General features: G+C 37.1%; 2 protein-coding genes across 3 annotated transcripts in view; one reads left to right on the plus strand and one right to left on the minus strand.

Annotated features, from left to right (window-relative positions):
• The window catches only part of ODF2L (outer dense fiber of sperm tails 2 like), a 282358-nt gene extending 279055 nt beyond the window's left edge, over positions 1-3303 (plus strand). For both annotated transcript variants that reach the window (XM_035018119.1, XM_035018120.1), the window contains 2 exons: positions 90-215; positions 2627-3303. In XM_035018119.1, the coding sequence (XP_034874010.1) occupies positions 90-215; positions 2627-2755 (255 nt within the window). In that variant the 3' untranslated portion in view covers positions 2756-3303. The remainder of the gene's footprint in view (positions 1-89; positions 216-2626) is intronic.
• A 12215-nt stretch (positions 3304-15518) lies between these two features.
• LOC118020189 (poly(rC)-binding protein 2-like) lies at positions 15519-16876 on the minus strand. Its single transcript, XM_035020144.1, is given in 3 exon segments — positions 15519-16614; positions 16616-16739; positions 16742-16876. Coding segments are annotated over 3 exon segments (1248 nt in total). The 5' UTR covers positions 16785-16876; the 3' UTR covers positions 15519-15533.
• Between the last annotated feature and the right edge of the window lie 3912 nt (positions 16877-20788).

The following is a 20788-nucleotide window of genomic DNA, read 5'->3' on the forward strand; positions in this document are numbered from 1 at the left end:
AAGAGGTAGAGTATAATTATGTCAAGGCTTTAGATCATACTTTAAAGAAAGTTTATTTAGTTATTTTACTCTTTTAATGAAAATTACAGGTTTCTGAAGAAATAGAGAAAATGTCATCTAGAGAGAGGGCTTTGCAGATTAAAATATTAAATCTGGAAATTGAACTTAGAAAGAAAAATGAAGAACAAAATCAACTTGTTTGCAAAATGCACAGCGTAAGTGTTAGTATGGCTTAATGTATTTTCATAAAAAATAAATTAGTATGTAACATTCTTACCATGTAGTTTCGTTAAAGTATGAAGTGAGGGGAATCAGGACTCTTGGTTTACTGGTAATATTAAGAATAACAAATAATATAAATCATAAAAATTTAAAATGTCATGATTATGCCAAAGAGTTATTACCTTGCATCCTTGGTAGCTCCTAGCACATTTCCCCGAAGTCTCATCAGGCCCTTTCCTGCACATTACTTTAGCACAACAGCTGCTTAATGAAACTTACAGATACAATCTACTGAGGAGTTTCTGGTACGAATTTTTCATTTTTTTTAAGATACACAATTCAAACTATTATGAGTTAGACTTTGGTATCTGTCTTGAGTAATGAATATTATACTTTTAGAAAGTCATGAGTTTCTATTAAGTAAATATTCAGTGTTGTTATATCTGCATATAAGATAGGTGCTCTGAGCCACTCAGCCATGAAATGAGAATCCCAAATTGGCTGTGTTTAATCTTCTGATGTCTTTTCCTAAATATTCATGAAAATAGTCAATTGGCGTAAGATACTATGGAAGCTAGCATTAGTCGTGACTAGATTACTTGATAACGGTCTACTTGATGACATAGAAAATGATGATACTTTACCTTTTCCGGGAACCAGAGATGCCACGAAAACTATTTTTTCATTCCCAAGTGTCTACAAAGTTGAAAATGTGAAAGGTTCAAAACTTAATTGATTTTTGGCATGCAATATTAATTTAATTTTATCACCGTCAAAATTTCCATGGCAATTTAATCAGAACAAACATTTCTCACTTTTAATGTAGCACGGGTCTGCCCTTTATTCTAAATCTCTTATATTTATTTAAAAAATTTTTTTTCTCACCATCAGAATTTCAGATACTGTAAAACATGTGTAATTAAAACTTCTGAAAAAATAAGTAGTAAGATGAGCTGGGTTTCTCTATAATGTTCGCAGTGCTTGGTTAAGTTCTGCCAAAATAAGTGAGTTTAAGATGTGATGTTCTGTTAAACCTGATAATTTTTACAGTAGTAAAAATCTAGAATTCTAAGCAAAGATTTAGACATTGCTGAGTCTGTGTGTTCTGTCCCTTCCAGGGTACAGTTCTGTGGGCAGGTCAGTATTTATTTTGTATACGTGTCCTAGCTCTAGCTGAGTTGTAAGCACCCCAGGAGCTGGTCTCATAGTTGGTTCTCTCCCAGTGTCTTGCACAGTGCCCTGCCCACAAGCAGACTTCCTCAGATCTTCTGCCCAAGTGCTTCAGCTGGGGCAGAGTGAATGCGCAGACCCAAGCGTGGCCTCACCTCCTTAACCCAGGCTGCCGTGCCTGAAGCCTGAAATGTCTTTGGAGTCTAATAGATTATCCTAAAATCCGTGAACATTTTACATTCTCCCCTACAATAGAAGTGTGTTCTTATTAATATTTTCCCCTCCAAACTGTTTAGTAAAATTGATGTTCCACAAAGATTCACTATATTCATTCTGTGACTTTGTGTAGCCCCGCCTAGCACATTGCTTCATACCACTCCACTGCCCCCAGGGGGTATCACTCAGTTTCAGAAGGGATCAGGTGTCACTGAATACCAGATAGGAAGGAGGGGAAAAAAAAAAAGATTTCTCTTCTTAAGATGCCTACATTTCAGTTGGAAGCTAGATGATATTTGCAGCCTATCTGAAGTATTTTCAGTGAACAAATCTACTTGAGAATTTATATGCAACTGAATATGTTAAAAAAATATATTGGGCTTTTAATTTTTCCCTCAAATAAAGAACACCTGTAATATTTAGAGTTCTTTTTATTTTTAAAGGATTGTAAAAATAAAATGTTCATATTAAAACTAGAATTCTGTCACTTTTTAAGGCAGCAAAAGTCTTATGTATAAAATACGAAAATGGTGCCCCACATTCCGGGGGAAGCCTGCTTCTCCCTCTCCCATGCCCCCTGCTTATGTTCCTTCTCTCACTGTGTCGCTGTCTGTCAAATAAATAAATAAAATCTTTAAGAAATAATAATAAATAAATAAAATATGAAAATGGCAAAAACTGATATTAAAATAGGTCATGTTAAATGTAATGAAAAATAGTTTTGACAGTTTTAAATAAAATCTGTTATGTTAATCATATTAAATATGTAATCATTTGGGGTTGACTGTGTATTACAAGCTATATGACAGTAAAGATCAACCATGTATGTACTTTAGTTATGCGGGATTTTAAAGAAAAATGAGCTCTAAGATATGTTGTTAATGCACGTATCAGATGTTAGAATTCTCTCAAAAAATTAAAAGTCATGTATTTAATTGTATATATAAATTTTACATTATGACTCTACCCTTTCATATGAATGTCATTATTGATTATCTTTATTTCTTTTTTTATTTAGAAAGCACAACACCAGGAAGTATGTTTGAAGGAAATACAACATAGTCTTGAAAAGTCAGAGAATCAAAACGAAAGTATTAAGAATTATTTACAGTTTCTAAAAACTTCTTATGTAACAATGTTTGGATAAATGGTTGTATTTATTTTCTATAAGCAATAGGATTTTACTCTAAGTCTAAAACATGATTAGGTACAAAAATAATAATAAATATAATTTATGGGTGGTAGTAGAGTTTTTATGAGGCTTTCTTAAATACAATTTATTTTCCAATTGCAACTTTAAAATAAGATACTGATGTTAGTATTCCTTTTTGCTGGATAATTTTCATTTAGCTCTGGTTTAATACCTATTTAAATTATATTGATTTTTAGAATGGTTTTCACACACAGAAAAGAAGCCAGAATCATTTTTTGTGACTGTAGCCATCAGTTAATTGAATTTGTAATGAATCTAGGCCAGTTATGAGCCAAATACATGATTTTGAATAACATATAATTGTTTTACTTTGTGGTGCTATATATGTATATATAAAATCAAGGAAAATATTCTGGATATTAATTGTTAATAATAGTATAATTACATACTTTCTAAAAATACCAAATGTCAAATTATTACTGTTTCAAGTATGATGCCATTATAATTTCTGTGAGGATTTTAATAAAGAATTTTAAATCATAGCTATTAAATGCCAGCTGATGGTGACAGATGAAAACACATTGGCGTACATTGTTTCTTTATAGAGAATGGGCATTTGGGCTCGCCTGTGAATTTGTAGTCTCTCTTTTTTTTAATTAGTGATTGTGTGGTATTGTCACTGTAGACATTTTTTTTTTTTTTGAAGATTTTATTTATTTATTTGACAGAGAAAGACACAGCGAGAGAGGGAACACAAACGGGGAGTGGGAGAGGGAGAAGCAGACTCCCTGCAGAGCAGGGAGCCCGATGTGGGACTCGATCCCGGGACTCCAGGATCATGACCTGAGCCGAAGGCAGTCGCTCAACCAACTGAGCCACCCAGGTGCCCCACTGTAGACATTCTAAAGCCCGTGAGGTAACTAAAAGATTAAAGGGGAACAACTTGTCCTGCCCCTTTCCATGGCCAACTCCCTTGGGATGACTAAAATAAGCACTGTTAATACCAAGAAGTTGTAGGATAAGGTCTTTATTACTGCAGTGACATAGAAGAGATACCAAGAACTTATTGCCCCCAATCTCCTACCCGATGTGCCGAGGCAAGATCCTCTAAAAGGGGATTGATGTCGTCAGCAAGGAATCAGGTAATAGTAGCTCCTCGCAGACAATGGCTTGAGGGCTGTTTATTGAAAGGGCACTCAGGTCTCAAAAGATCATCCAGAGAAGCAAATTGTGTACGACACGGTCCAGCCTATGAACAGAGCCATCTCCCCAACAGAAATGGGATCCTTCTTTTCTCTGGTCCCCCTCAGGGGGACCTAAGACTGCCCTAGGATCTATGGGAGCTACTTGTCAGTGACCCAGCTGCTTAATAGTATTTTTCTTAAAATAGCGTAATATGGTAACTTCAGGAACTGGCCACATTGTTTGCCCAATAATTGCTAACAACATTAGTGTTGCCTTTTTTTTTTTTTTTTTTTTTTTTAAATCAGAGTACTTTTACCAAAACACATACTTGACCCTTGTGGTCCTTTCTTCAACTCCTAAGGCAAAGAGAGCTTTAAGAAATACTCCGATGAAAGGAAACTAAGGTTCTTAAGTATTGCTCATTAGACTGAGCTCTTGAAGGGCAGAACTGTACCTTATTCCTATTTCTATTCCAGCCACTACACCATAGCTAGTACATACCTAGATGCTCCACTGATGTTTGTGGATAGATAGAAAAAAAATGTAAGCATAGAAGGATTAACTACCATAGCTATGGTATAAAACTCTTAAATTTTGAAGTTGGCATTTGAACTTAACTCTTCTGATTCTAAAATTAAAGTTCTACATACAGTGCTGTTTTCCTGTGCAAGGAGTGGCGGCGGCGGGAGCATTGCTTTTATTTACTGAGGACTTGCTATGTGCCAGACAGAGCTCCCAGTGTGGGACATGTACTAACTCATTTAATCTTTACACTTAATAGCACTTAATAGATGCTATTAATTCCATTTATTTTTCAGCAAACCAAAGCACAGAAAGGTTTCTCGCCCAAGGCCACAGAGCTAGTAAGTGGCAGGCATCCAGAGTCTCTGCTAACTATGACCACACTACCTTCATATATTTCATAAATAAAGGTAAAGGTTTCTTGTAACAATCATGCATTTACTTCATCTGTGAATATTTTCTTTTTATTATACTTCTAATTTTTGCCAAGGTGTTTGTGCCTATGCATTAAGATTTAGTCCCTGCAATGTTTCAGATAGACTGTGGAAGGAAATGACTACTGTGGAGGCCCTGAGGTTGGTACTCAGATGCTAGTGACAAAAGACAAGAGGAAGTGTGCCAGACCCTAGAAGAACTGTAGCATGAAGGACAGACAGTGGGCTCTATGGTGTGTGGACCAAACTCAGCATTAGGGAGGCCCAGAGTCAGTGCCCTGGTGTCTCTGAGCAGTGTCCCTGCGGGCAGCTCTCCACCATCCCAGAAAGCTCTCGTCCTGCGGTGCTGACAGCCTGGCAGGGTTTTCTCTGTACTCGATATTCAGGGCCTCAAGACTTTGAGTCCTAAAAGTTTTTTTCCATTATTTCTGCAATTATTACCTCTCCATATGTTCTTCTCCTCCTCCTTGTTTTGTCTCCTGGATATGATCACCACACAACTTGCCTTTTCCCTCAGGGTCTGTCACAGGGTATCTTGTGAGGTATTGCCACCTGATTTTTCTCACCACTAATGTGGTTCTCAAGGGCAGTCATTCTCTTTCTGTTGGATATTGGATTTCTAATTAAGAAATCCTGTTTTTTAGTTCCTGAAAGCATTGGGTTTTGTTTTTTTGTTTTTTAGTGCTGTAATTCCATTATATTTTCATTAAAATTTTCATCTGTTTTTTCCATTGGTTCTACTACAGTAGGAATTTCGAGTTTCTGTTCTGCTGGCCATCTTTCTTCCCAAACCCCATATGAGTTTTAATTTTCCTTGCCTCCTCATGGTTATGGTTCCCTCAATACGTGCCAGCAGCCCGCCCTGCACATTTCTTGGGCAGTAGCAAACCAGGTGGTGAAAGGCGGATGGCTTCGGTTCTCATGGCCTGAGACCTGCTACCCTCAGCTGAAGGGCTGTGAAAAACCGTTCTGCTCCCAGATGTTTTCAGTCACGAGCATCAGTTCTTCTCAGCTACCAAGACTGGAAGCACTTCACTGCACTGAAGAGCCCACTTCAAGGTATTCGGGGGTCAGTAAGTTTGTTGAAGCGAACAACAAGCGAAAAGTCCCCTATGGAAGCGAACCACAGGCGGTGTTGTCTATACCTAGAATACTGTGCAGCAACTTAAAGAATGAATTCGATCTGTATCTGCTGGCTTGAGATTTGTTCATGATTTTTATTTTTATACGATTTTTATTTTAACCTTAAGTGTCACAGAATTATGTATTCACTTTGTAATCAAAAAAAGCGTCTCTTTGTGAATAAGTTTACATATGTTGGTATAAGCATGGAGAAAGGTGTTGAGAGGCTCACTTGCCTTGGTAGGGATGGAGGAAATAGTCTTTATTCCACTCATTCCAATGAGATTACATTACTTTAGATTATTTTCTAATCAGATAATAAAAAATTTAAAGGTTGGAGGACAGGCATAGTATGGAGTAAAGAGTAGGACCAGTGAGAGGTTATGGTCTGAGAATGAAATATTGGAATTGGATTTTCACAGGGGGGAATAGTCAGGGACAAGGAAAAAGCGAGAAGTCGTGGATGTTGAAGCCATCTAGAATGTGGAAGGGATTGGAGTAGAGCTGAAGAGCAAGCATCCTGGTTAGATGTGGGCAGATGAGTAGGTCACTGTACTAAGGAACGAAAGTTTTAAAATTCTACCAAATTCAAAATCCTCAACATGACCCTTAACGCCTTCCATGTTCTGGTCCTTAGGTCCATGGCCTCACGGCTCTGCCCACTTCCTAACCCTCTCCTATTACTTACCTCCTCACCCACTGTGCCCAGTTGCACTTGGTTTCCCTGAAAACCGAGTTCATTCCTTCTTTCCTTTTGAAATACTCTTTCCCCCACTTTGGCCTGACTAGATCCTCCTCCTTCTTTCATATCGCTTCCTACTCCCTTCTTTCAGAATCGGCAGTTTTTTATCTGTGTGATTGTGTGACGTTTGTCTCACTAGACTTTAACAGTGGAATTTACTGTTCTGTAGCCTACATCTAACACGGTGCCTGGTACATAGCAACCACTAAGTACATATTCGTTGGATGGATAGGTAGATGGAGGGATGGTGATACTGCCATTAGTTCTGAGCTTCAAAGTAGGGAGAGGGGAGTTGCCAGGAAAGGAAGTTAAACAGTCTGGTAGAATGAGTAGCTCTCTCTCCTGCTGGCCGCAGGGGAAGCAGTTTCCTGGGTGAGGTGGCGGTTTCCTTTCAGGCAGAGGTGGAGTCTGAAGAGATTCAGGGGGCAGGAGACTTTGTCTATAATCAGATGTGTGTCCCAGAGGCTACAGTGGAAAATGGAAGGGAGTTGGTATTGGGAGTGAGTCAGGAAAGTAGAATGGGTTGCTTCAGGTAATTTTAAGAGTATTTTCTTTTTTTCTTGTCTAAGAATTAATAAAAATCCCATGTGGTGTCTTCTTTTCTTCTGATACTATTCATTTGGGAAAGTTGCATAAGTCCCAAGTATAACATTAGTGTTTTTGATTTAAGATTGCAACCAGTTGGGCACCTGGGTGGCTCAGTCGGTTAAGCGACTGCCTTCGACTCAGGTCATGATCCTGGAGTCCTGGGATCGAGTCCCACATCGGGCTCCCTGCTCTGCGGGGAGCCTGCTTCTCCCTCTCCCCCTCCCCCTGCTTGTGTTCCCTCTCTCACTGTGTCTCTCTCTGTCAAATAAATAAATAAAATCTTTAAAAAAAAAAAAAAAAGTTTGCAACCAGTTGTGGTACTTTCCAATAACACTTCCACAAGAGAAAAAATATTAAAAATAAGTAAATAACTTTTTTTCCCTTAAAATTTAAGATTTCCTTAAAATTGTAAAGTTTAGGTACATTTAAAAAAATAAGTATCTTGTTTGTTCTTTCTTTGGCATGGCTTGGGGTAGGGTTAGAGGGAAGGGGAACTGTTAGGAGCCCTTTATATCATTTGTTGTTATTCGATGAAGTTAATATTGACAACAGCCTAAGCTTAAAACCAAAAAAATTAAACCTGTAATTAGCTGTCACACTTTATTTTAAATAAACATTTCAATTATAAACTGTGACCCCTTTATGCAAGCTTAAAGTGTATTTTTTGCAATGTCTTTGTAAAGTAGATCTCTTTCCTATCATTTAAAAAAAGGAGCTCAATTTTTTTTAGAAGAACTGAATTAGAAAGAGCATCTAAATCTAGTATGGTAAGGCATATGTAAATGATCTTTAAAAAATGGCAATTTCATTTTCATAATTAATGGTAACTAAAACTTCTTGAATGTCACCTGAATGCTATCTAAAACTTTTTTATATTTAAAAGATTTTGTTTTACTTCTACAGACAAGCACACTAATTCTTTAAAACTTCATAAGTTTTCATTTCCATGCCAGAAGTCTAACTTAGTTTTTACTATTTTGAACTTGTCTTATTTGAGATTTCTATTTTAGCCTTTCTGATAGTGTTCATAAAATTGAAATGAGAAATAAGAATTTTAATTTTAAATGAGTTGACTCCTATTAAAACACCAATCCTAACACTTGAGAATATAGTAGACACAAAGATTTCTATACTTTCTTTTTCCTGCCTAACATATAAATAGGTCTTACACCTTAATAAAATATGAATGTCCATCAGATAAAATGACCAAAGGATAAAAACAGACAAGTCATAAGAGAAGAATTACCAATGGCTAACAAATATGTTTATAAGATGTTCAGATTTAGTAGTAAAAAAAGTGTTAAGTGAAAACATTTTTAATATATGTGCTGCTGAAGTGAGCACGTGTTAAGTGAAAACAAATCTCTTTTCTTTCCCTATAGTAATTTTAAAGAGGTAATTCCTAGTTTTGAAAAGAGGTAAAATGAGAATTCTCACACACTACTAATGGGACTTACTGTTCCATTTATCTGTGGATATACAATATTATTGCTCCACAGTTGGATAGTTGTGTTGTTTTCATGTTTTCTCCATTACAAACTTTTCTGCAGTGGATATCATCATGCGTCTAATGACTTTAGGATAAATGCCTAGATGTAAATTATAGTATCAGAAGCCATGAAAGTTTTCAAGGTTCTTGAAACAGAATTGTTCATGCCATTTGCTACAATAATTTTCAACTTAGGCATTTATCCTAAAGTAATAATTAGATGCTGGTGGAAACTACTTCTTACACCACTCCATTGCTCATGCCTGGCACCTAGTAACAATTAAATCTTGTCATCCGACATTCAAATGAATAGCAATATGGCCAAGTCATCTTTCAGTCTTGGTTATAATTGTAAAGTAGGAATGTGAACATGCTCTGAAAATTACAAGGAGTTCTGAAATTGTAAATGTTAGTATTTGTTCATAATTTTAGAAGTGCTATACTTTTATTTCTCATTGTTAGTTGATGCCAATTCAATTAAAACCTGAAGCTGATGTTTACTTTCCTACATGTCTATTTATTTGATATTCATTTGTGTTAATTTTTTTTCAGAAAATTTTTTTAAATTTAAATAATCTCTTCACCCAATGTGGGGCTCTAACTCGCAACGCCGAGATCAAGAGTTGCATGCTCTTCCAGCTGAGCCAGGCAGGTGCCCCCTTTATTAAATTTTTTTGTGTTGATAAAAGTCAATTTAGGTTGTAGTATAAAATGAATTCTGGATTTGAATCTTTGTTGGAGATACATATATAAAATATTTTCTACATCTCTGTGAGTTGTCTTTTGACTTCCTTCATTGTGACTTTTGATGATCAGAGTTCTTAATTTTAATATTGTGTTGATCACGTCTCTTCAGAGAAATAGAATATTCATGGTCTTGGCTCATGTGACCATGGAACCTAAGAAGTCCCATGACCTGCTGTCTGCAATCTGGAGTCTCAGGAAACCTGGTGGTGTTCATTGGCCTGAGAGCCAATGGTATGGATTCTAGTCTGAGTCTGAAGGCCTGAAAGCCAGAAGTACTGAGGGCAGGAGAAGATTGATGTTCCAGCTCAAGTAATCATGCAGACCCCCAGTGAATCCTCCCTCTAACTTTTTTGTTCTGTTCAGGCCCTCAAAGGATTAGATGATGCCCACCCACATGGGAGAGGGAAATCTGCTTTATTCATTCTACCAATTCAAATGCTAATCTCTTTCAGAAACATCCTCACAGACACACCCAGAAATAATTTTAGTCAGATAACTGAGCAGCCTGTGATCCAGTCAAACTGACAAAAAATTAACTGTCACAAATATAGTCCAATTTGTCAGTTGTTCCCTTTATGGTTAGCATCTTTTGTGTCCTATTTCAGAAATATTTGCCTATTCCAAGCTAATGAGGTTGGTGTCCTCTATGTTTTCTTCTGAAAGCTTTATTGTTTTACCTTTCATATTTCAATCTGTAATCCATCTTGAATAGATTTTGCTTAGGAGATAAGAGTTTTTTTTCATATGGATATCTAACTGACCTGTCAACATTTATTGAAAATCAAATCCATTTCTCGCTGTACTGCAGTGTCACCTGTGTCATGAGTCAGATAAACTAGATGTCGTAACTCAGATACGTAGTTTCTGTTTGAACTCTACTGTTTCATTGTTCAATTCTTCTGTCTTCGCACCAATACCACTCTGTCTTCCAGCTCTGTTCTTCAAGATGCTTTAGCCATCCTTGGTCCTTCTTATTTCAATGCAAATTATAAAGTCAGCTTGTTGATGTCTACCTAAAAAATTAAATGTTGGGATTTTTGATTGGGATTGTGTTGAACTTCTAGATCTATATGGATTAGTTTGGGAGAGATGACTGACATCTTTACTATTGGTGAATTTGTATATCCTTCCACTTATTTAGAAGTTTTAGAAAAATCTCTCAGTAATGTTTTCATAGTTTTCAATTAAATGCCTTGCACATATTTTGTTAGGCCTCGGTGTTTGATTTTTTTGATGCTCTTACCAATAGTATTATTTTTTAAATTTCATTTTTATATATTTGTTGTGATATAGCAGTAGAGTTCCTTTTTATATACTTACCTTATACTCAGATATATTGATGAAATTTAATTATAATAGTTTATATGTTCTTGATTTTCTTTGAAGTCCAGAATTGCAGTGCCTCCAGCTTTGCTTTCTTTTTCAAGATTGCTTTGGCTATTTGGGGTCTTTTATGGTTCCATACAAATTTTGGGATTATTCTAGCTCTGTGAAAAATGCTCTTGATATTTTGATAGGGATTACATTAAATGTATACATTGCTGGGGTGCCTAGGTGGCTCAGTTGGTTAAGCAACTGCCTTCGGCTCAGGTCATGATCCTGCAGTCCCTGGATCGAGTCCCGCATCCGGCTCCCTGCTCCTCAGGGAGTCTGCTTCTCCCTCTGACCCTCCCCCCTCTCATGTGCTCTCTCTCATTCTCTCTCTCTCAAATAAATAAATAAAATCTTAAAAAAAAAAATAAATGTATACATTGCTTTGGGTAGTACTGACATTTTAACAATATTTGTTCTTCCAGTCCATGAGCATGGAATGTCTTTCCATTTCTTTGTGTCATCTTCAATTTCTTTCATCAGTGTTTTATGTTTTCGGATTACAGGTCTTTCACTTCTTTGGTTAGTTTTATTCCTAGGTATCTTACTGTTTTTGATGAAAATGTAAATGGGATCGATTCTTTAATTTCACTTTCTGCTGCTTCATTATTGGGGTATAGAAATGCAACAGATTTCTGTACATTCATTTTCTATCCTGCGACTACTGAATTCATGTATCTGAGCAATTTTTGGTGGTCTTTGTTTTCTGTAGAGTATCATGTCATCTACAAATATTGAAAAGTTTTATTTCTTCCTTGCTGATTTGGATGCCTTTTATTTCTTTTTGTTGTCTGATTGCTGAGGCTAGGCCTTCCAGTACTATGTTGAGTAACAGTGGTGAGGATGGACATTCCTTTCTTGTTCCTGACCATAAAGGAAAAGCTCTTAGTTTTTCAGCATTAGGACGGCCTTTATTATGTTGAGGAATGTTCCTTCTAAACCTACTTTGTTGAGGGCTTTTATCATGAATGTATGTTGTACTTTGTCAAATGCTTTTTCTGCATTTATTGAAATGATCATATGGTTCTTTAATTAATGTGCTGTATCACAGTGATTGATTTGTGAATATTGAACCACCGTTGCAACCCAGGAATAATTTCCACTTGATCGTGGTGGATGATTTTTTTAATGTATTGTTGGATTCAGTTTGCTAGTATTTTATTGAGAAATTTGCATCCATGTTCATCAGGGATATTGGCCTGTAGTTCTCTTTTTTAGTGGAGTCTATCTGGTTTTGGATCAGGGTAATTCTGGCCCCACAGAAAAAGAGTTTGAAAGTTTTCCTTCCTCTTCTATTTTTTGGAATAGTGTGAGAAAAATAAGTATTAACTCTTCTTTACTCTTCTTTAAGTGTTTGGTAGAATTCACCTATGAAGCCATCTGGTCCAGGACTTCTGTTTGTTGGGAGTTTTTTTTTTTTTTTTTTATTACTGATTCAGTTTCTTTGCTAGTTATTGGTCTGTTCAAGTTTTCTATTTTTTCCCGTTTCAATTTTGGTAGTTTCTAAGAATTTGTCCATTTTTTCCAGATTGTCCAATTTGTTGGCATATAATTTTTCTTAATATTCTCTTAAAGTTTGTATTTTTGTGGTTTCAGTGGTTGTTTGTCCTCTTTTACTTTGGATTTTGTTTGAGTCCTTTTTTTTTTTTTTTAGTTTCTATATCATTTATTTCTGCTCTAATCTTTATTATTTCCTTCCTTCTGTTGGCTTTTGGCCTCATTTGTTGTTCTTTTTCTAGCTCCTTCAGGTGTAAGGTTAGGTTGTTTATTTGGGATTTTTCTTCTTAAGGTAAGCATGTGTTGCTGTATACTCCCCTCTTGTTTTATGTTCCTTTTTCTCTCCTTTGATTCCTCTTTTTTTATTATTTATTTATTTGACAGAGAGAGACACAGTGAGAGAGGGAACACAAGCAGGGGAAGTAGGAGAGGGAGAAGTAGGCTTCCTGCTGAGCAGGGAGCCTGCTGCAGGGCTTGATCCCAGGACTCTGCGATCATGACCTGAGCGGAAGGCAGAAGCTTAATGACTGAGCCACCCAGGTGCCCCACCCCCCTTGATTCCTCTTCTATATCAATCAGATGTCTTTTTTTTCCCCCAAATTTCCTTCTATTAAAAGTAAAGATGACTTATTTTTTGCCAGGGAGGGTCTACCTTTTTTCTATAAGCAGATTAAGTGCCTTAATGCAATCAGCTAATGGGAGACTGGATTACTGTTTTGATAAGACATAGTCTCCTTCCAGCGGCCCCTTTTCCAGTGGCTTATCTTTTTTGGAATTTGAACTGAGAGTGTGAGGGTCTTTCCTTCTTAAGCATTGATGGACTGCAGGTAATTCTGCTCTGTTCTTCACAGGTTTTCAGGTTAAGATTTTAGCAAATTACCCCAAACAGGCCTCAGAATTCAGGAAGTGGCTTGATAAGGAAATGTACTGTGTATTCACCACTCTTCAGTCTCCGTTGTTTCCCTCCATTTTCCACCCACCACCAAAAGCTCTTCTGCTTTCTCTGACCCCCAGAAGCAGTCTTCTCCCAGGGGCCAAGCCTGAATTCCCAGCTTCTAGCCATGGCCACCATTGGCAACTGCCCCTCAGAAAACATAGCTGCCAAATGCCGAACATCAAAGATGATTAAGACCTATTTCCTTCTCATACAGCAGAGTTTCCTGACCTTTTTAAAACCACGACATATACGGAAAATAATATATATATTTATTACATTATATATATATATATATGTCAAACTATAGTAAATAAGAGGAGGATTCTTATAGCCATAAATTTCTGGCCCAGAGGTCTAGCCAACATAGGTCTTGACCAGATCACTCCACTTTACAAGTTGAGAAGATCAGTACTTTCACATTTGTAACCCATTTGTGGCACTGATTTAGACCTTTTGCCTTAATAAATTTGTTCCTCTTTTCTAAGATTCTGAATATTTTTTCATGCCCTTTGGGGGAGAACTGGTACTAACTCTAGATGCCTTTTGGATCTGAGATGATAATGTAGGTGTGCCAGAATCCCTTCCTCAGTCTGGGTCTCTATTCCATGGCTCATCTAGACTCCTTAATAGCCTGTTATTTGGAAGCAGAAATTAGTTAGCCTGTTTACCACCTCAGTTTCTCTTCTGTTCTTTTTCTATTACAAATCTTCCTCATTCAGAGGAACACATAATTTCCATTGTTTGGAGTGCAGTGTAGTTTGGCTTTGAAATAGCTGAGATAAAATTATCATTTGCAATGGGAAAATGACTGAAACAAAATGATATGTGTGGTTGAGTTTATGCTTATTTGTTGTTTTATTAACTTTTTACATTCTAAGTCTGTGGATAACTTAGTATTTTAGTTGATAAATGCAGATCCTCTGCAGTTCCAGAAAATCTCTTGGTTTCTAAAAAATGTAAACTTCTGTCTACTTCACAAACAAATGTTTTATTTCATTTATAAATAGTTGAACCAGTAATAAGCTGAAAATTTACTATGATACTTAGCTGAGGAATGATGTGGAAGATTATTAGAATGTATTTACACATTAGAGTTCAATTGAGTCTTTGTGATATTCTTTATGGTATGGTAAATATGTAGAGAGAAACATAGCCTATAATTATGGCATTCATTCCTGCTAGGATTACATTATAATTGGACAGTGTAATCACTGTAAATGCACAGCTTAAGGTAACTGGAATGGCCAGGACAACAATATTCCCTAAGCTGGCTTACAGTCATCAGGTTGCTGCTGGTGATAGGGGCCTTGTAAATGGAACACAGCAGAACTGTTTAATGACACTAGGCTATAGGAGATGGTAAAGCCTGTGGCTGCCATAGTGAAACTTTATGAGGCGGCAGCACTTCCTAATCCTATCCTAGAAAGTTCATAAATGAATTAGCAAACCCCCAATTGTTAAAGGCAAAAGGATCCGGTTATGATTGTCTTAACTGCTAATAATGAGGCCATTCTGTCATTACATATTTCATGATTTTGAAATTCCCAAGTAGAGACATTTTAACTAAAATAAACAATCAAGTTAACTGTCATATGTTACTGATTAGTAAATTGATAACAGCATACAGAACCAAGATATATGGTAAGATGGGCTAAAGCACATTTAATGTTTAATGATTATTAAGGCAATGGAAAAGAGTATAAGTAGAGTATTTAAACTCTAGTTCTCAATTTAAGCATTTGTATCTATCAGTATAAGTTTTATAGTTTTCCAGCTGCTTATACACACATATATATATATATTTAAATGGAGAAGCTTTTATTCATTAACACAGAACCTAACACATTGTTATATTGCGATGCAGAATAAAGCTCCAAAAAAAGTAACAGAATGAAAAGGAAGAGCAAGATGTGGCTTTAGATAAAGAATTCAACAAGTCAGACTCGGAAACAGGCACTCAGATGGAATGGCCTAACCCTAACCCCAGGTTACTGTTACCCCCACCCCCACCCTGTTATGCCCCAAAATAGTCAAAAGGAAACGGTCACAAGCTCACAACTGTTTAGTTCTCACCAATGTTAACAAAGAAAAACAAAATAAACCAAGAAGTACTTGAGGGGGTGCCTCAAGATATTCAGTCAGTAGGGGGAGAATCTCTGTTTCTCGCCTTTCAGTTTGTTAGTTACACATGGCACGGCAGAGGTGGTGGTGGTGGTAGCTGAAGCCCTGGTACCTACCTTAGCAGCAGACACAACATTTAGAGCCAGGAGAAGAGGGATGGGTTTCATGCCAAGCAGACTGGAGACACCAGGGGCGGTCGGAAGAGGGTTGGGGAGGCTGGAGGGTGCGTCAGAGGTTCCCGCTGCGGCGAGCGAGGGGGTGGTGGTGGAGGAGGAAGAAGAAGAAGGGGTGGAGAGTTGGGAGAGGTTGATGCTGAGGTGATCAGGGATCGTGAGGGAGGCTATGTGGGAGGAGGGTTTAGCGTTTTCTAAACTGACATTGATTAGATATTGAGCCAGGCTAACGCTGGCAGCAGATCCAGTGATGGTAACCTGCCTATCAATAGATCCTTCCACTGGGTTCGCAGTTTTCATCTGCGCCCCAGACATCTGACGGATCTCATTGATTTTGGCGCCTTGACGCCCGATTATGCAGCCAACCAAATCATTTGGAATGGTGAGTTCATGAGAAGTAGTCTGAGCAGATGCATCCAAACCACTGAATCTGGTGTTTCCATGCGTCATGGGAAAATGAGACTGTTGCATTGCCAACTGATGCAGCTTGGTCAAATCTGGCTGTGGAACGGCACACTGTCCTTGAATGGTATATGCCTGACCACCTGCAAAGATGACTGGAGAACTGTTCGGCTTGGGCCGGTACGGGATGGTCACGCCCTTTGGGGGGGACTCCAGCATGACCCCGCAGATCTGTTTCACACACTCAATGATGGATTGCGGAATGCCAGCAATAGTGATGGCCCGCTCACTTGAGTTGGGGAGCATATCCCCTGCCACCTGGACCTGAGCCCCTGTACTCTCTCGTATTTCTTTGATCTTGCAACCACCTTTCCCGATGAGAGAGCCACACTGACTAGCAGGGACCACCTGCCTCAGGGTAACTGGGGCTCTACTGGCAGCTGTACTATGGGTCATAGAGCTGCTGATGTCCTCTTCCAGTTTGTCAGTGATCATAGCGAAGGCTTTGAAGATGGCGTTAGTGGCCCGCCAAAGTGATAATTCTCTCAGGACAATTCCCTTCTGAGATGTTGATACGCATCTTCTTAACGGATTCTCCTTTCTTTCTGATGATACTGCCAACTTCCTTTCCATGCATAAGTAGCCGGAGGTGAGAGTGACATTTAATCCACCTTCGGTCACACCGATGTCCATGTCGAGCAGTGTTCTGGGGAGCTGGACTTTGAGTGGTCAAGTCTTTGGTCACTGGTGGGGGTGAGAGCCAAAAACTGCAGGCGGAGGCGACGGAGTGGGCGGGAAGAGGAAGGGCAGAACAACAGGGGCGCTGGGAATGCGAGGCCTTGGGTGGGCGGAGGAAGAGGAGGAAGAAGGGGGAAAGCGACCCCGGGGCGGGTGGAGGCCACAGGCTGCAGCTGCTCCGGCTGCTGCCTCTGCTGGTCTGGGAGCTCACATATTTCATTATAAAATTATTTCCAAGAATTTTGGACTTTTTTGTACAGATCAAGAATTTTTAGCTCCTTATTAGTGATTAATAGTCCATATGAAAAGTATCACTTTTATCTTCTATTTAGTCACATTCCTAATGAATTCTGTTAGTATTTCGGTTGATACTCTTGCCTTTTTAAATAGGCAGTATAAGATTGTAATTAACAATATTAATAGTTAACACTGTACTTTCTTAAAGCATTATTTTTGTTTAAAATATCTTTTTACAAATAATTTATTCATATCGGGATCCAAAAGAAATTCACATATTGCATTTGGTAGATGTGTCTCTTGAATCTTTAATAGTTGCCCTTCCTTTATTTTCCATGACATTTATTTATGGGATAAATTGGATCGTTTGCCCTACAGAATTTCTTACAGTCTTTATTTGACTGATTACATCCTCATGGCATTATTTAACGTTTCTACATCTTCTGTATTTCATGTAAACCAGTAGTTAGGTTCAAAATCTTGATTGAATTCAGTTTTAAATCTTTTTGGCAAGAATACATCATAGGTGTACTGTAAACTTTCAGTTGCATCACATTAGGAGTAATGTACTGTCTGCTTGTCCTACTATCATTAAAATTAAAATGAGTCAGTGGATTCTGAAGATATCAAACTGATGCTTTCATTAAAAAGAATTATGTCAACACTTAGCAAATGTGTTGACGCAGTCATTGATAATCCTTGCCAAGATCCATTATTTCACTAGGGAATCTTAAAATGGTGGTTTTCTAATTCTGTTATTCTTCTGCATTTATTCATTATCACTTTTCTAAATTTTGTAAATTTCCTTGTTTTGTCTGTTTTGTCATATATTAATGCTGATGCATGTTAAAGTCTCCCACTGCATGTGTGTTTCTGCCCATTTTTCCTCCTACAAGTATTATTTTTATTCCACATACCTTGATGCCAATATTTGGATATTATCTACTCATTTCAGAAGATATCTGAGACTATTCACTTTTAAGCTTTTGTGGGTAGTCACAAAGTTGATGACTTATGTATTACAAATTATACTACTTAAGTAGAGTTCATTATTTTATGCCTTTTTCCTTGAATTATATAAGTATTGCTACCTCTAGATACCTTTTCTTCATATTTGCCTGATAATTTGTGCCTATTTCACTATTTTTGTTTCAGTGCCTTTTCATGGAGATAGGAGTTTGCTACTTTCTCCCTTTCCCAGTCCTTGATAATTTTGTCTAGGATAATTTAGTCTGGAAATAAAGCCACTTGCTGGTTTTATAATAGTATAATATAAATATTACTTTAAAATAAAAATTAATGTCATAGCCATGTGTAAAATAATCATTTAAATTTATATTTCTTATCTTTATCTTATTTCATGGGGTACACACCTAGCCTGGGAACCCTGAAACTGGTAGTTAAAGCATGTTAGGAGACCTCAAAATTACTATAAAAAAGATGAGGAAGATGGTCTTTTCTTTCGTTAACAGGCCAACTATTACTTAATAAGGAATATGAGGTTTCTTGATTTTTCAGATAGAATTTATTTTATTTTTTTTTAAAGATTTTGTTTATTTTTCAGAGAGAGAAAGAGAGAGCACAAACAGGGGAAACAGGGAGTGGCAGGCAGAGGGAGAAGCAGACTCCCCGCTGAGCAAGAGCCCAATGTGGGGCTCGATGTGGGGCTCGATGTGGGGCTCGATCCCAGGACCTGGGATCATGACCTGAGCCAGAGTCAGCCACTTAACCGACTGAGCCACCCAGGAGTCCCATTTCAGTTAGATTTTAAAGAGCGCTATGACACAAAACAGTATGTTATCATTTCAGTTTTCTTGTTTGGTCTTAAGATGATAATTCCAGATCTAGGTCGGGTCTATTTTGAAAGTTGTTCATATTCTATGTGAAGATACTTTTCAAGTTTCAGTGAAGACAAATATTTTTTCATGACTTATTTTTCGTTTTCTTCAGTGATTTTTGATCTAATAAGGTTTTCAACTTAATTTTATCATTAATAACTTAATTATGAAGTTAATGTTTATTTAAAAGCAAATTCAAATGGTACAAAGGAATATGATGTAAAAAGTATTACTTCAGCTGCTTCTCACCCCAGATACCACTCCCCAGAGTAGCCACTGGTAATAGTTGCCTATTTAAAATGCTTAACCTTTAAAAGAAAGCCTAATTCTTTAACTTTAAATAATTTAGTCCAAGGAAGAAATGGTATCTGGTTCTTTTATAAATAACAAGAATTGATTTTAAATACTTTTAAATTTTAGTAGCCCACAAAGCTAGAGATACTGAATAACATTGAAAATGTTTGTTAATGCTGAAATGGCCAAGTAAACATTTTTCTGTAATTTATTTTCCATTGTGTTTTGAGTAAAAGCATAAGCTACTCTTTTTCAAAGGATGTTTTTCTATATTCAAATAGGTATAGCAAATTTCCACTATTCATGTAAAATCAATATATAATTCTAGTGATTTCAGTTCTATATGGTTTATCAGGGGCATTTTGTTTTTCATCTTAATGCAGTCCTTTTACGGCCATACATTCCAGTATCCAAGTTTTAAAGTAGTTTGTATACACCCAACATGCAAGGCCATGACTTTAATCATTTCCTCACCAGAACTTCAATTATGCCAAGCACTTTTTAATTATCCTGCAGCCCACAAGTCTATTCTTAGTAAAAAGTCTGACTTGTACAGAGGCAGTATATTCCTCTGTGGCAAAATTCAACTCACCACTTTGTAACCCCACCCATGAAAAAGCCCTGTGAATTAAAAGCTACTAAATTAAGTGTGTATTTTTAACAGCTTCAATTTTCAAGTCAATTTTGGCATAAAAGTTGAAGACATTTTTTTTGAAGTACAAAAATGCTATGTTGGCATTTCATGGTATTTTCAGAATGCAGTTTGTTTTTTGGGTTGTCTCCTTTACAAAGTTAGTTTCTTATAACATCAGTTTTTTTTTTTTTTCTAAAGGGAATGTGTTTAATCATTTGCCCTATCACTTTTTATTTTTATGTTACTTAAAGAAAAAAATTCTGAACCAAGAAGAGTGATAGAAAAAGAACTTATATGTGAGGACAGATCTGTAGGGTAGTGGGTGAAGGTTTGGGGCACAGTGGGTGGCAGGAGAAGCATTGAGCTGAAGTGTAGCTGGGCTTAGCATTTCATGCACAGATTAAAACCTGTAACGCAAATCCTGAAATTAAGAGAAAGTAAACTACATAAAATTATTGTGGTGTTTTACTCTTTTTACTTCCTAGTAATGGAAAATCTATCCCAATGAATGCAAATAAAATACAAAGTCATTCTAGGAAATGCTTGTATAAGGTTAATGTTTATAAGAGATGCTAAATACCCAATACTATATATTATGTTAACTCAAGAAATAGTTCATAAGAACCTCTTACATGTAAATCCCTGTACTTCTTTTATGTTATAACGTAGCTCCAGTAATTTGCTGCCTCATGATCCACCTTAGGAAATGCTGCACCGTTCAAAATCTGAGCTTAGGAAATACGGGCTCCATCAACACAGTTTTCCTTGTTTTTCTTTGCCTTCATAGAGACTGGACTATCTAAACCCTCAATTCCCTAGTTTGCTTTTCGGCTAAAAGTTGCATGTTGAGATTCTGACCAATGAGGTGTAAGGGGAAGGTCACTGGTGCCACATGGTGTCTTTCTGCCAGGGGGTCTGGAAGTGCTGTTGTCATCACTGAGAGTGGTAGAGCTGAA

Source organism: Mirounga leonina, unplaced genomic scaffold (genome assembly GCF_011800145.1).
Source record: "Mirounga leonina isolate KUSES-001 unplaced genomic scaffold, KU_Mleo_1.0 Mir_173, whole genome shotgun sequence".
NCBI lineage: Eukaryota > Metazoa > Chordata > Mammalia > Carnivora > Phocidae > Mirounga > Mirounga leonina.